We start from the raw sequence: 13211 nt of genomic DNA, 5'->3' as shown, positions 1-13211 counted from the left end.
AGGAAAAGTGTTGTATTTACCTGCCCTTAAACCTAATCTTAACCAACATTAATAGTTCAATCATAAACGCCGTTGGTGCTAAATGCATCGGAGATAGTTGAGCCTTCATTGTTGGAGGAGTTAACGACGACCGGATGTGCTATCCAACAGGTGATACGAATTGTGGACACGGGTTGAGGAATTTGAGATGGGGTAATGGCACCAACAAATTGGAAAAGTCGATTGAGATGGTTTGAGTATGGAAGAGGGAAACTTCCTAGCTCTCAAAGGTAACCCATTTGTTGAGTCATGAGATAAGCGAGATTTATGGGCTCGTGAGTAAGAAGAGACCATATGATAACAACTTCGATTCCTGACACGTGAGTGGCGGTAGGTTCCCTACAGTAGACGTTTTTGCGAATGACATTTAATAGGAGTTGAAGATCATGGCGTATTTCGTCATCTTGAATACGAAGTCGTTGGTTGAGATTTCGTGGTACTCCAAGAATGGTAATGAGATCTAAGATAGGTTCTAACGGAAATGTAGGGTTAAGTGATCTTAGATCGGTAGAAAGAGTATAGAAGGAATGCCCATTGGATGGAATAGCCATAACGATTGCTAATTGTTCAAGAGACCAAGTGTAAGGTGTATTGAAGAGTCGAAATGCAAGTTGGTCGAGATTTGAAAGGTCAAGATGAGCATAAAATTCTCTAATCATCATTGGATAAATGACTTCATCAAACTTAAGGAATGAAAAGCAATTGTTTTGAGTGAAAAGTTGAGTTAGTTCGGGAAATTCGGTATGATGAACAACACGCTCTTCATGCAGTGTCCTAGTTTCCATGTGTTGCCTATTGTTTGTAATATGTTGATTTCGAGTGTTGGTCATTTCCTAGGAAAACAACATTTTTAGCAAAACATTCAAGTTTATTACATGTTTTTGAAAAACTATATGCAAACATGTGTAAATTAGTACTTATCTAGACTCATTTTTGAAAATAAGATTTTGAAGGTAAGTTGTGCCATTTCTTTTGAAAATTTAGACAAGTTTCATCATTTTGCTTTATGTTTGCCAAGTATAGATACTAGTCATGAGATTGATAAGTATTATAATGATTTGTTCAAACATATATGTGTGCATGAGTGGGTTAAAAAAAAGTTTAAAACATATATGAGATTTATGCAAGAAACCACTTTTATGGCACATTTGATAAGTAATTTTTCCCATAACAATTTTTACTCACATAATTGGAAGAATTCATGCTAGAAAACAAGTGTTCCTATTAGTTTGAAAAAACTCTTACATAATTAAACAAAATTAAAAGGAAATTTTGGAAGCTTACCTTGAAGAAAATTGAAAGAGTTTTGGACCACTTTGAAGAGTACTTTGAAAATAGGACAAAAGAAAATCTAGAGATCCAGTGGTTGGGGTTTAAAGAAGAGATGTGATTGGTGAAAAAGTTGTTTGGATATTTAAAGAGGGTACATAAAAGACAAAAGAATTCGTCGGACGCCAGGCGGTCGCATACACGGTCGACCGTAATTCGACCGTGCGTGATGTGCAGAAAATTTTACGGAGTATGTTCCATCATTCCCAACCCCTTCCTATGCAGATTAAAGGTCTCCTTTTTAAGGGGTTTAGTGAATATGTCAGCTATGTTTTCAGCAGATACTACTTTATCTATCACAATATTACCATTTTGGACGTGGTTAAGAAGGAAGTGGTACCTAATGTCTATGTGTTTAGTCCTAGAGTGTAATATTTAATTTTTAGATAGGTCTATAACACTTTTGTTATCACAACATATGGGTATTTCGGATGAGATGATACCGTAATCAAGGAAGGTTTGTTTCATCCATAACACTTGTGCGCATGCTCTTCCCACAGCTACATATTCACCTTCAGTGGTAGATAATGCAGCGAAGGTTTGCTTCTTCGAGAACCATGATGTTAAACAAAGACCTTGCTTCTTCGAGAACCATGATGTTAAACAAAGACCCAAGAACGCACATATTCTATCAATCATTGATCCTCTGTGGTCGGAATCCGCAAAGCACATAATATCAACCCCGGTGAACTTTGGATACCATAACCCAAGATGTATTGTCCCCTTTAAGTATCTAAAGATCCTTTTAACCGCCTCAACGTGTGATGTCTTTGGATTTTCGTGAAATCTTGCGCACAAGCACACACTAAACATGATATCGGGCCGACTTGTCGTTAAATATAGAAGGGATACAATCATTCCCCTATATTTAGTGTTATCAAACAGTTCTCCTTCTCCTTCTAAAGTAAGTTTCACATTAGTTGCCATAGGAGTCGCTATTGGTTTTGAGTTCTCCATTCCAAACTTTTTGATCATTTCATGAATGTACTTTTGTTGATTGATGAATGTTCCATTTTCTAGTTGTTTGATTTGTAATCCGAGAAAGAACTTGAGTTCACCCATCATGCTCATTTCAAACTCATCATGCATTAACTTAGAAAACTTATTACTAAGAGATTCGTTAGTATAACCAAATACAATATCATCAACATATATTTGAACTATAACTAAGCCTTTTTCATGCTTTTTAATAAAGAGTTTATTATCAATTTTTTCCATTTCATAACCATGATTGACCAAAAAGGTTCTATATCTTTCATACCATGCTCTAGGAGCTTGTTTAAGTCCATAAAGAGCCTTTTTAAGTTTAAAAACATGGTATGGTTTTTTCAAAATCTTCAAATCTCGGAGGTTATGACACTTATACTTCTTCATTTATGACACCATTTAGAAAAGCACTTTTGACATCCATTTGATAAAGTTTGAAATTATTGGCACATGCATATGCAAGAAGTATTCTTATGGACTCTAGCCTAGCGATGGGGGCGAATGTTTCATCATAATCAATTCCCTCTTGTTGGCTATATCCTTGTGCAACTAGCCTAGCTTTGTTTCTAAATACATTGCCATCTTCATCTAGTTTGTTTCTATAAACCCATTTGGTACCTAAATGTTGCTCTTACTAGGTAAAGGAACTAAATCCCATACATCACTCCTTTGGAATAGATTTAATTCCTCTTGCATTGCTTCTACCCAACTTTCATCTAATAGGGCTTCCTTAATATTTTTGGGTTCTATTTAGGAGATGAAAGCATAGTTGGCAATTAGGTTGAATGCTTGAGACCTAGTGGTTCTAGTATTGATATCTCCTATGACTTGTTCTATAGGATGATCCTTAACATGTTTAAGATCGATCGAGGATGCTAAGATATCTTTACTTGGTTTTAAATGAGATCCATCCTCATTTACTTCATTGAACTCAACTTGAGTAGGCATTATTTCTACAACATCTTGTTATATCACGTCATCATCTTCTAAAGGTTAGTATTAGGTAGAGGAGGAGTTTCATTAAATGTGACATCTAGGGATTCTTCTATGACATTGGTGTATTTATTTAGAACTCTATATGCCTTAGTTTCTAACGAGTATCCTAAGAACACTCCCTCGTACGCTTTGGGTTCAAACTTTGTAAGATATTTCTTTTTGTTTAAGATGAAGCATTTGCACCCGAATACTCTAAGATGACTTACTGTTGGTTTTTACCATTCAAGACTTCATAGGGTGTTTTATCCATTGATGGCCTAATTAAGACTCTATTTTGAATGTAGGGTGGAGGTGGCAATGGCTTCACTCCAAGATTTTTGGGGTATAGATTGTTCATTTAACATTGTTCGACTCATTTCTTGAAGAGTTTGGTTTTTCCTTTCAACAACCCCATTAGATTGAGGTGTGCGAGGAGCCGAGAAATTATGAGAAATACCATTTAAATCACAAAAGACTCCAAATTGTGCATCATTATCAAATTCTCTACCATGATCCATTCTTATTGTTACTATAGTATAACCAAGTAAATTTTTTATTTTAGTAGCAAAAATTATAAATCTTTCACACGCTTCATTTTTATGCTTTAGAAATAGTGTCCATGTATATCTTGAAAAATCATCTACTATTACCAAAGTATAAAAATTTCCTCCATAACTTTGTAGGGCCGATGGCCCAAATAAATCCATGTGTAAAATTTCTAGACATCTTTTAGTAGAGATAAAATTCTTAGGCTTATGACTTGCATGAACTTGTTTTTCTACTTTGCATGCATCACAAAAATGACTTTCATATTTCAGTCTAGGCAAGTCTCTAACTATGTCTTTTGAAGATATATTATGAATTAATTTCATATTAGCATGCCCTAGTCTTCTATGCCACAAAGTAATAGTATCATGTATAGAGGTTAGACAAATATCTACATGTTTGAAGTCATCTAGTTTACATGTATAAAGGCCTTTCTTCCTAATTCCATTTATGACACTTTTACCATCTTTTATTTTGTGTGAGGAATTTTTAGTACATGTCATGTTATATCCTTTATCACATATTCTTCCTACACTTAGCAAGTTAAAGCTTAGATGTTTAATGTGTAACACATTATCTAGTGTAATCTTTTGATTAGTAATGTTACCTTTACCGACGATTTTTCCTCTCACATTGCCACCAAAGATTACATCACCTCCATTGTGCTCCGTATTCTTTGTGAAGAATTCTTTGTTGCCCGTCATGTGTGTTGTACATCCGCTATCAATTATCCAATATTCATTTTGTACAACACCATTGAGACATACCTATATTTAATTAATCAATAATTTTGGTACCCAATGTTTGTTGGGTCCGGGATGATTAGCATCAAAGATTCCTACTCTAACCCATCTTCTCACAATTTTGACATTATTGTTCTTTTTGAGATGTGTTTTAGTTTCGGTCTTGTTACTCCTAGTATTTTGATTAACAATTCTTTTTAAAGGATTTTTCACAAGTGACTTGATTTCTTTCCAATTTGTTTTAACTTGATCAATCATGGTAGCCTTTGTTGATTTTCCTCCTTTTGGTTTTAATATTTATACTGCTTTGGGTTTTTCTTGGAGTTTAACAAACACTATAGGTTTGTGTTTAGATGTTTCTACCTCAAGATTATTCTCCTTATATCCTAACCCTCGTTTGTTATTTTTTGATTTTTGAACATTCAAAATGTTTTCTAGCACTTTACTACTTCCATCATATTTTGAAAATTTAATTCTATTTTCAAGTAGTTTGTTAGCTTTGTTTAAAACAAGGTTTTCATGTTTTAAATCATCACATGTAAGACATTCTTGTGAGTTGGAGATTCTTTCTTTGAGTTGTAAGATTTCTAACCTAAGTAAGTTATTTTCTTCCTTTAGACTTGTGTTGTTATTACTTACTTTATTATTCAAGACACATAATTTAACAAAGTTGTCAACATTAAACTCAAACGTATTTGAAAGTACCTCATTATCGGTTTGTCCGACTTGTGATGCTTCGTTGTCGTCATTTGGAATATCAATGGCCATGAGACACGTTTCTTTTCCCTCTTCTTGTGTGTCATTTTCTTCATCATCCGATGCACCTCTAAGAAAAGCCTTTTCATTCTTTCTCTTTGGACATTCACTTATCAAGTGATTTGGATCACCGCACCCGAAGCATTTTCGCACAAACTTCTTCTTGGAATCGAATGGTGTCTTATTTGGTTCCATTAGAGGACGAACATGGTTTCCCGGCCTTCGATAAAATTTCTTAAGTGAGCGAACAATGAATGCAAGTTGTTCATCATCATTTAGAATATCGTCATCATCATCGATATCATATTCTTCACGAATCTTAGCCTTTAGAGTAATTGACTTGTTCTTCTCTCTTTTGGCCTTTTCCGCTTCATCATCTTTGTCTAGTATGACCTCATGTACTTTGAGATTTCCAATGAGTTCATCTAGAGTTAACTTTTCCGCATTCTTTGATTCATCAATGGCCGTCACTTTTGGTCTCCATCTTGATGGTAGAGCTCTCAAGAACTTTCGAACATATTGCTTATCCGTATAAATTGTACCTAGAGCTTTCAAACTTGAACAAATATTGTTAAATCTAGTATAAGCACTATCTATTTTCTCATAATCTTTAATGGCAAATTGTTCATATTTAGTTATAAGCAATTCTACTTTATTTTCTATGACTTGTAGGTTTCCATGATGAGTAACCATGATACTATCCCAAATTTCTTTAGCAATACCCATCATAAAAACTCTCTCATATTCTTTCCTAGGCAAAGTATTAAAAATGGTCATTTTTGCTTCATAGTTTTTGCCTACATCTACTTTGTGTTCCTTAGTCCACTCTTCCTCGGGTATACAGATTTTAGTTTTTCTATCATCACCAAACTTAAATGGAACATAATCACTTTTAGTAATGATGTTCCAATAGTCTATATCTTTGGAGCGGACATACATTTCAAATCGATGCTTCCAATAACAAAATCCTTCACTTTCAAGAAGTGGAGGCCTTTGCATGGAGCAACCTTCACTAAATTCAAGTTCTCAAATTTTTGTTCCATGATCTTAAACTCTAAGATTTTCAAAAATTAGTCTTAATTTCAAATTAGTAATTTTTAGCAAAATGTTTAGAGCAACCGCTCTGATACCAATTGTAAGTAACTAGAGGGGGTGAATTGTTACTTAGTCGATTTTTAAAAATTTCTTTACGTTTTCTTGAACTTGAACTTGATATAGTGTCACTTGAAATGTTTGTTCTCAAATAATATGTATAAAATATATGTATATGTATATCAGTATATGTAATCAAAGAGATAAAGGAAGAGAGAACAAACACAACGATATATAGTGGTTCGGGAAGATGTTAACTAATCTTCCTTAATCCACTCCCCAATTCTACAAATTGAGATTTTTCTTCACTATGATACTCCAAACTCGGTGCAGTGTCCGGATACAACACTAGTACTTAGATAAGTTGCAACTTGTGAATCCTTACGTCCCTTTGAAGACTTCACAAACACCTAAAGCTCTTACCACAAGATCCTAATGCACAATCCTAGTGAAAACACAACTACCTTCTAGATCCCTTTAAGAAGATAGTTTATAATGATACACATACCCGATTAGCTCATGTTGCGCATCACACTTGCATCATGTGTGCACAACCCTAGCGCTATGGCACTCTAGGAGCAAGTAAATTTGCGCTAGGTATGTCTAGCGTGCTCTAAGAGGATGACGTGTCCTGTACTTGCCACAATCTCTGCAAAGTGACAGACAACTAGCACAAAAGTAATAGTACTGTTCCCTGGTCCACTCTTCCAAGCGTTCAGGCAGTACATAAAAGAATGCAACATGGAATATGTGGCTCCAATAAACAAACGGCAATGTAGCTATAAATAACGGACTCAAATCACAATGCAAAAGGATTCCATTTTTGGGATTTACACACATACTATTTTAAGTACTAAAGTACGAACTAGCTGCGCTATCTATATAGCGCAATTATACTCGCGCTACCGGACTTATAGCCTTCCAGCAGACATTCTTGATATACAGGTAGCGTTCTCTGAACATAAACCCTATAACCCAGCGCGAGCCATCGTTAACCGGACTTCCCGCCGATGGTGGGTCTATGTTTAACCACCCCTGTTGAGATCCTCATCTCGCAAGAGGTTATTCACGGTACTCCAAACCGAAGAGTTAAACTCAATTGACCCTTAAATCCCCCTTCTTCGATGTCAAGCATGGATCGAACCCGACCCGAATATTCTATGCTTGATCATTTGGCGCCATCCGTGGGACACATAAGTTAAAAGGTTTTGATTTGATCTTTTCTCTGTATGTCCACTACTCACTTATTTTTTCTATACAGGCACCTGTTACGATGAAATAAGTGCATTCAATGGCCAACTGCCAACAACAGCTAGGAACTAAGCGCAAAGCTGGCACTGGCGGAAGCTTGGAAGCGACAGAGATATCTTTCCCCACTGTTCGAGCGTTCAACACTTCCCGAGCGCCCATTGTTGTACAAGGATATTTACCCGAGTCAGGTCATGGTGTGAAGCGCCTTCACATGGACAATGGCAGTAGTGTGATATCATGTACGAGCATTGCTTTCGACAGTTGCCCACACCGATCAGACAGACTATCAAGCCTCCAACCACAGCTTTATCGGAGTTTTCAGGAGAGTCAGCATGGCCTGTTGGAATATTAGACTTGAGGTTGGAGCTGAGAGACATCAAGGACAAGTTGAAAAAGCGCACCGAAAGCTTGGAATTCTTCGTAGTGCACTCGTACTCTAGATATAATGCTATACAAGGAAAAACCTCCATCCAAAAGTTTGGCGCTATACCATCCACAATCCATGGGATGGTCCAATTTCCAACATAGCGAGGAGTGGCCACCCTCGAATCAACACTACTGGATGCCTTGTTTGCATTTGTTACCGATAAAAGGGACATTACTCACGAAGAGAAAGGCGCGAATGAATGGTGGGTCGTGGTTAATCCCGAGTATCCAGAACAAAAGGTGAATATAGGGGAAAATCTCACACAAGAAACTAAAGAGAAATTGATAAATATACTCATCTCCAATTCAGACGTGTTCTGCTGGCGCGGCGCCGATATGACCAGGGTACCACGAGAGATAGCACAGTATTATCTCCGCGCTAGTACCAATTTGACTCCGATCAAACAGAAGAAGCGACCGATGGCGCCTGACAAAAGTGAATGGTTGCGTAAAGAAGTCGATAAGTTGGTCAAAGCTAACATACTACGCAAAGTGAACTACCAGACATGGGTGGCCAACCCCGTCTTGGTAGCCAAATCCGATGGAACGTGGCGACTTTGTATCGATTTTAAAGATATTAACAAAGCCTACCCCTAAAGACAATTATCCGCTGCCAGAGATAGACAGAAGGTCGAATCGCTCGCCGATTTCCGGTTTAAATGCTTCTTGGATGCTTACAAAGGGTATCACCAAATACAAATGGCTGGGGAAGACGAAGAGAAGACCGCGTTCCACACAGACCAAGGGATATACTATTACACCAAGGTGCTCTTCGGATTGGAAAACGTGGGTGCTACCTATCAGCGCATCATAGACACCGCGTTCGCTAAACAAATCAGGGGCAACCTTGAGCCGTACGTTGATGATCTTGTCATTAAAAGCAACACCGGGGAGCAGTTATTATCCGACATCCTGGAAACATTTGACACGCTCAGGAGCATTAATATGAAGCTTAAACTCGCTAAGTGTAGCTTCGAGGAAGAAGAAGGAAACTTCTTAGGGCACATCGTAACTCCGCGGGGAATCAAAGCAAACCCAAACAAAATAGAAGCGATTGAAAAGATGCCCTCTCCTAAAACAAAAAAGAAAGTTCACAGCCTCAATGAGAAGTTAGCCGCATTAACGCGATTCCTATCCAAGGTCGTGGAAAGATCGCTCCCGTTCTTTGATACTTTGAAAGACTGCGTCAAGAAAATAGAAATGGACTGACGAGGAAGAAAAGGCATTCCAAGAAATGAAAGTGCTTCTCAAAAATCTCCCTACGCTAACAACCCCAATCACGAGTGAAACTCTGATACTTTACCTTGCGGTATCTAAAGAAGCTATTAGTTCCGTCCTTTTCGCCGAATGAGGAGATGCGCAAATGCCCATATACTTTATCAGCAAAGCGCTGTCAGGGAGTGAGCTAAACTACCTCCCCATAGAAAAGCTGGTGTACGCGCTGGTCATCACTTCCCGTCGACTGCGCAGGTATTTTCAAGCACACCCGATTACGGTACTCACTGATCAAACTATTCGGCAACTACTTTATAAGCCAGAAATATATGGGAGGTTGACTAAATGGGCAATAGAGCTGGGCGAGCATGAAAACACGTATTGTGCTAGAAATGCAATTAAGGGTCAGGTAATGGCAGATTATCTGGCCGAGACAGCCGCCGATATGCCAACAATCTGCGATCCTGAACAACTCCCCGCGCCCTCTCCTGAATTGTGGGAACTATATACCGATGGCACAGCCAGCTCTGAAGGCGCCAGAGCAGGTTTAATCCTCACTAGCCCACATTATGAAGAGCACACGTATGTACTGCGATTCAATTTCAAAGTAACAAACAATGAGGCAGAATATGAAGCGCTACTCGCAGGAATGCGGATAGATCAGGAGCTGGGAGTAAAGAAACTACAAGCCTATGTAGATTCGCAATTGGTAGCTAATCAGATAAATGGCACGTTCGATGCTAACGACAAATCCATGCAGTCATACTTAGCTCTGGTCCACTCTTTGGCGGATACGTTCACCGATTTCAGGATCAGTCAAATACCGAGGAGTCAAAACAAACAGGCAAACGTACTCAGCAAGTTAGCAGCTCTTACATTTAACCATATGGAAAAGAAGTACTGGTAGAACAAATTTTCAAGAAGTCTACCGAGCCAGATGTGACGATCGCGTCAGTCAAAGAGGAAGAAAGGACTTGGATGACGGATATTATCGAATTCCTGCGGACCGAATCCCTGTCGAAGAATGAGAAAGAAGCAACAAGGATTAGAGTGAAGGCGCCCAATTATGAGCTACGAGAAGATATCCTATACCGGAAATCCCATCTCGGCGCAACCCTTCGGTGCGTAGGGCCAAAGGAGTCCGCGACAATTATTGATACAGTTCACAAAGGATCATGCGGGTTACACTTAGGCTTCAGGACAGTCACCAAAAATATTAAGCGACTAGGGTGTTACTGGCCGAGGATGTATGCCGAAACATCAGAAAGGATAAGGATTTGTCAAGAATGCCAATTACACGCACCGGTTAACAGGGCGCCCCAACATCCTATGATACCGATCACATCACCATGGCCATTTTGCAAATGGGCTATCGATATAGTGAGACCTTTCCCAAAAGGCGCAGGGAATGCGGAGTATTTGGTGGTCGCTATTGACTTCTTCACCAAATGGGTAGAAGTGAATTCCCTGCGCACTATAACTAGTAAGCGGGTTAGGATTTTTTCTGGGAAAGCATTGTATGTAGGGTTAGAATACCAAACGAAATTGTCAGCGACAATGGTACGCAATTCGAAGGTAACCCCTTTCACAGCTGGCTTCAAGGCTTGAACATTAAGCAGAGTTTCACCTCCGTCACGCACCCACAGGCCAACGGTCAATGCGAGGTTACGAACTGGGATATTATGCATGCTATCAAAGCAAGGCTCGGAATGAAGCGCAAAGGATGGGTGGATGAACTGCCAAAAGTCTTGTGGGCGCATAGAACAACGCACAAGAACAGCACGGGAGAAACGTCGTTTAGTTTGGTATACGGCTCTGAGGCGGTGATCTCAGCAGAGATAACCGTCCGAACTCAAAGAATGTTGTCATACAGTGAAGAGGGAAATGATGAAAAGCTGCACACCAATTTGGACTATGCGGAAGAGCGCAGAGAAAAGGCGGCAATTCGTGAAGCGGCCAATAAATAGCACATTGCAAAATATTACGATAAGCGTGTGCGGGCAAGAGCATACAAAGAAGGAGATCTTGTGTGACGTGACAATCAAGTGAGCAGGGTCCAAAACACTGGAAAGTTGGGGCTAAACTGGGAGGGACCTTACAAGGTCATTGGGATTAGTAACACTGGAACTTACAAACTGGCAGAGCTAAAGGATAATCCAATTAAGCGGACCTGGCATGCTACCGTACTTAAGAAATGCTACATGTAATATAGAAATTAGGAGAATTGATCACTCACCTACTTTGTCTAGATTTACATGTAATTACTAAAACAACGCGCCTTTGTAGGTCGACCGTATGCTGCGTTATTGTAAAATCGTTTTTTCGATTATATTAAAGCAACAAGTCATTTTCAGTCAATTATTTCTCATGCCTTTGAATGCAGAATAGCTACTTGACTTAAATAGCACGCGCACAGTAACATACTAGCACGTTCCTGCCTCTTTAAGGGATGACTTTCCCTAGTTCCCGTACGGCAGAAGTCTGTTTGGTGACAGACTAGACTATTTATTCGAGAGCGACGGTCATTGGGTTGACCTAGTTCCACCCGAGTAGACCTAGGGATCTGCAAGTCATGACTATAAACAAAAAAGCATTGGCCGCGCTTGACCACAGTCCTGAACTAACGTTTGGAAGACTCTTAGACGCGATTACGAGGGCGTGACCTAAGTGTGTATTGAGTAGACATTAATACACGCAAAAACTCGCAATGATACGCCAAGAGTACAAATCAAAAAGGTTATCGATAACAAAAACAATAATATGAGCAATCAATATACCGGAAATATTACTTCACGGTGGCGTATTTTTATTTCAAAAAATACACATGTTACAAAATATTACACGCGTCATAACGCATTATTACATTACAAGATAAGCTTACAACTTTGAATTCACTAAATCACGCGCCGTCACCAGCGGATCACGCGACAACTTCTCCAGATGAGGAATAGGAATGTGGCGCAGGGCCTTACAAGCCTCCCTAGCTTTCTCGCGCGCTTTGGGGATGAGATAATCTTGAATAGCTTTAGGGAGAACAGCATGCATCTGAATATGATCCTCTATGATATCCCAGAAGTAAAGACGCTCAACATCCTGGATGGCTTTCAATGCGTCTTCATAAAGATTATTTATAGCATCACTGTTCAAAGCATTATCCACTATACGAGGAAGACCTGTCTTTAGTGCTTTAAACTCAAGAGTAGTTGAATTCGCTCACTGCTCTAGATCGGCATACTGAGCCTTCAGCACACGAATAGTCTCCTCTTGATCATTATTCTAGCGATTCGCGTGATCCAGCTGTGCCTGTATACTTTCATTAGCCTGCTGCACCTTTTCAAGTTTTCCGCAAAGGCGCATAAGCGTGTCCCTCATTATGGACATCTCATCTCCAGACGACCCATCACAAGGACCAGGACTTTGACCATTCTTACCCTTCAGGTATCCTGCGGGGCTAGTACGTCCTCCTTCCTAAGAAGAATTGCTATCCACCTGAATAGGAGACGGATGAGGCTCATCGGTGCTCTCTTTCACGCTAGGTCCACCTCCATGTGATCAAAAAGAAAAACAAAAAAAACAAGGATCAATAACGTAAAGGGATGAATGAGCACACAAAGAAAGGCACAAAACATACCAGTACGAGCATGTTTTGACGAAGAAGGAGCGGTTGATCTCTTTCATTTTTCTGAACATGTGTGGCATCACGCGATGGAACAAATTTCCCGTGAGAGCACCATTTTGGCAGATCAGCGTACTGCGCTAAAGCCTTCTTCTTCTTATTCCTACGCGAAGAACCGGAAGTAGAAGCTGCCGTAACCGGGCGCTTAGCTGAAAAACCTTTCCACACAGGAATAC

General features: G+C 39.3%; 3 protein-coding genes across 3 annotated transcripts; 1 reads left to right on the top strand and 2 right to left on the bottom strand.

Moving 5' to 3' along the window:
* Window positions 1-1743: 1743 nt before the first annotated feature.
* LOC139853866 (secreted RxLR effector protein 161-like) lies at window positions 1744-2325 on the bottom strand. Its single transcript, XM_071843208.1, has one exon. It carries the CDS (start codon window positions 2323-2325, stop codon window positions 1744-1746), a length of 582 nt encoding a protein of 193 aa, XP_071699309.1.
* A 2591-nt stretch (window positions 2326-4916) lies between these two features.
* On the bottom strand, window positions 4917-6374 carry LOC139853865 (uncharacterized). The gene is made up of 2 exons (XM_071843207.1): window positions 6074-6374; window positions 4917-5983 (listed from the first exon to the last, which is right to left on the bottom strand). The coding sequence occupies exons 1-2, from the start codon at window positions 6372-6374 to the stop codon at window positions 4917-4919; spliced, it is 1368 nt and encodes a 455-aa protein (XP_071699308.1).
* A 3133-nt stretch (window positions 6375-9507) lies between these two features.
* Window positions 9508-10266, top strand: LOC139853864 (uncharacterized). The gene has a single exon (XM_071843206.1). The coding sequence runs from the start codon at window positions 9508-9510 to the stop codon at window positions 10264-10266; it is 759 nt and encodes a 252-aa protein (XP_071699307.1).
* The last annotated feature ends 2945 nt before the right edge of the window (window positions 10267-13211 follow it).

The sequence above is a fragment of the Rutidosis leptorrhynchoides genome, chromosome 6 (assembly GCF_046630445.1).
Source record: "Rutidosis leptorrhynchoides isolate AG116_Rl617_1_P2 chromosome 6, CSIRO_AGI_Rlap_v1, whole genome shotgun sequence".
Classification (NCBI taxonomy): Eukaryota; Viridiplantae; Streptophyta; class Magnoliopsida; order Asterales; family Asteraceae; genus Rutidosis; species Rutidosis leptorrhynchoides.
Note: the sequence above shows the minus strand (reverse complement) of the source record. Positions and strands in the feature narration are given on the sequence as shown.

Coding starts and splice junctions, on each gene's coding strand:
- LOC139853866 (XM_071843208.1), bottom strand. CDS start 2,325: ATGGAGAACTCAAAACCAATAGCGACTCCTATGGCAACTAATGTGAAA.
- LOC139853865 (XM_071843207.1), bottom strand. CDS start 6,374: ATGCAAAGGCCTCCACTTCTTGAAAGTGAAGGATTTTGTTATTGGAAG. Junction 5,984..6,073: donor TGCTAAAGAAATTTGGGATA/GTATCATGGTTA, acceptor TTGCCATTAAAG/ATTATGAGAAAATAGATAGT.
- LOC139853864 (XM_071843206.1), top strand. CDS start 9,508: ATGCCCATATACTTTATCAGCAAAGCGCTGTCAGGGAGTGAGCTAAAC.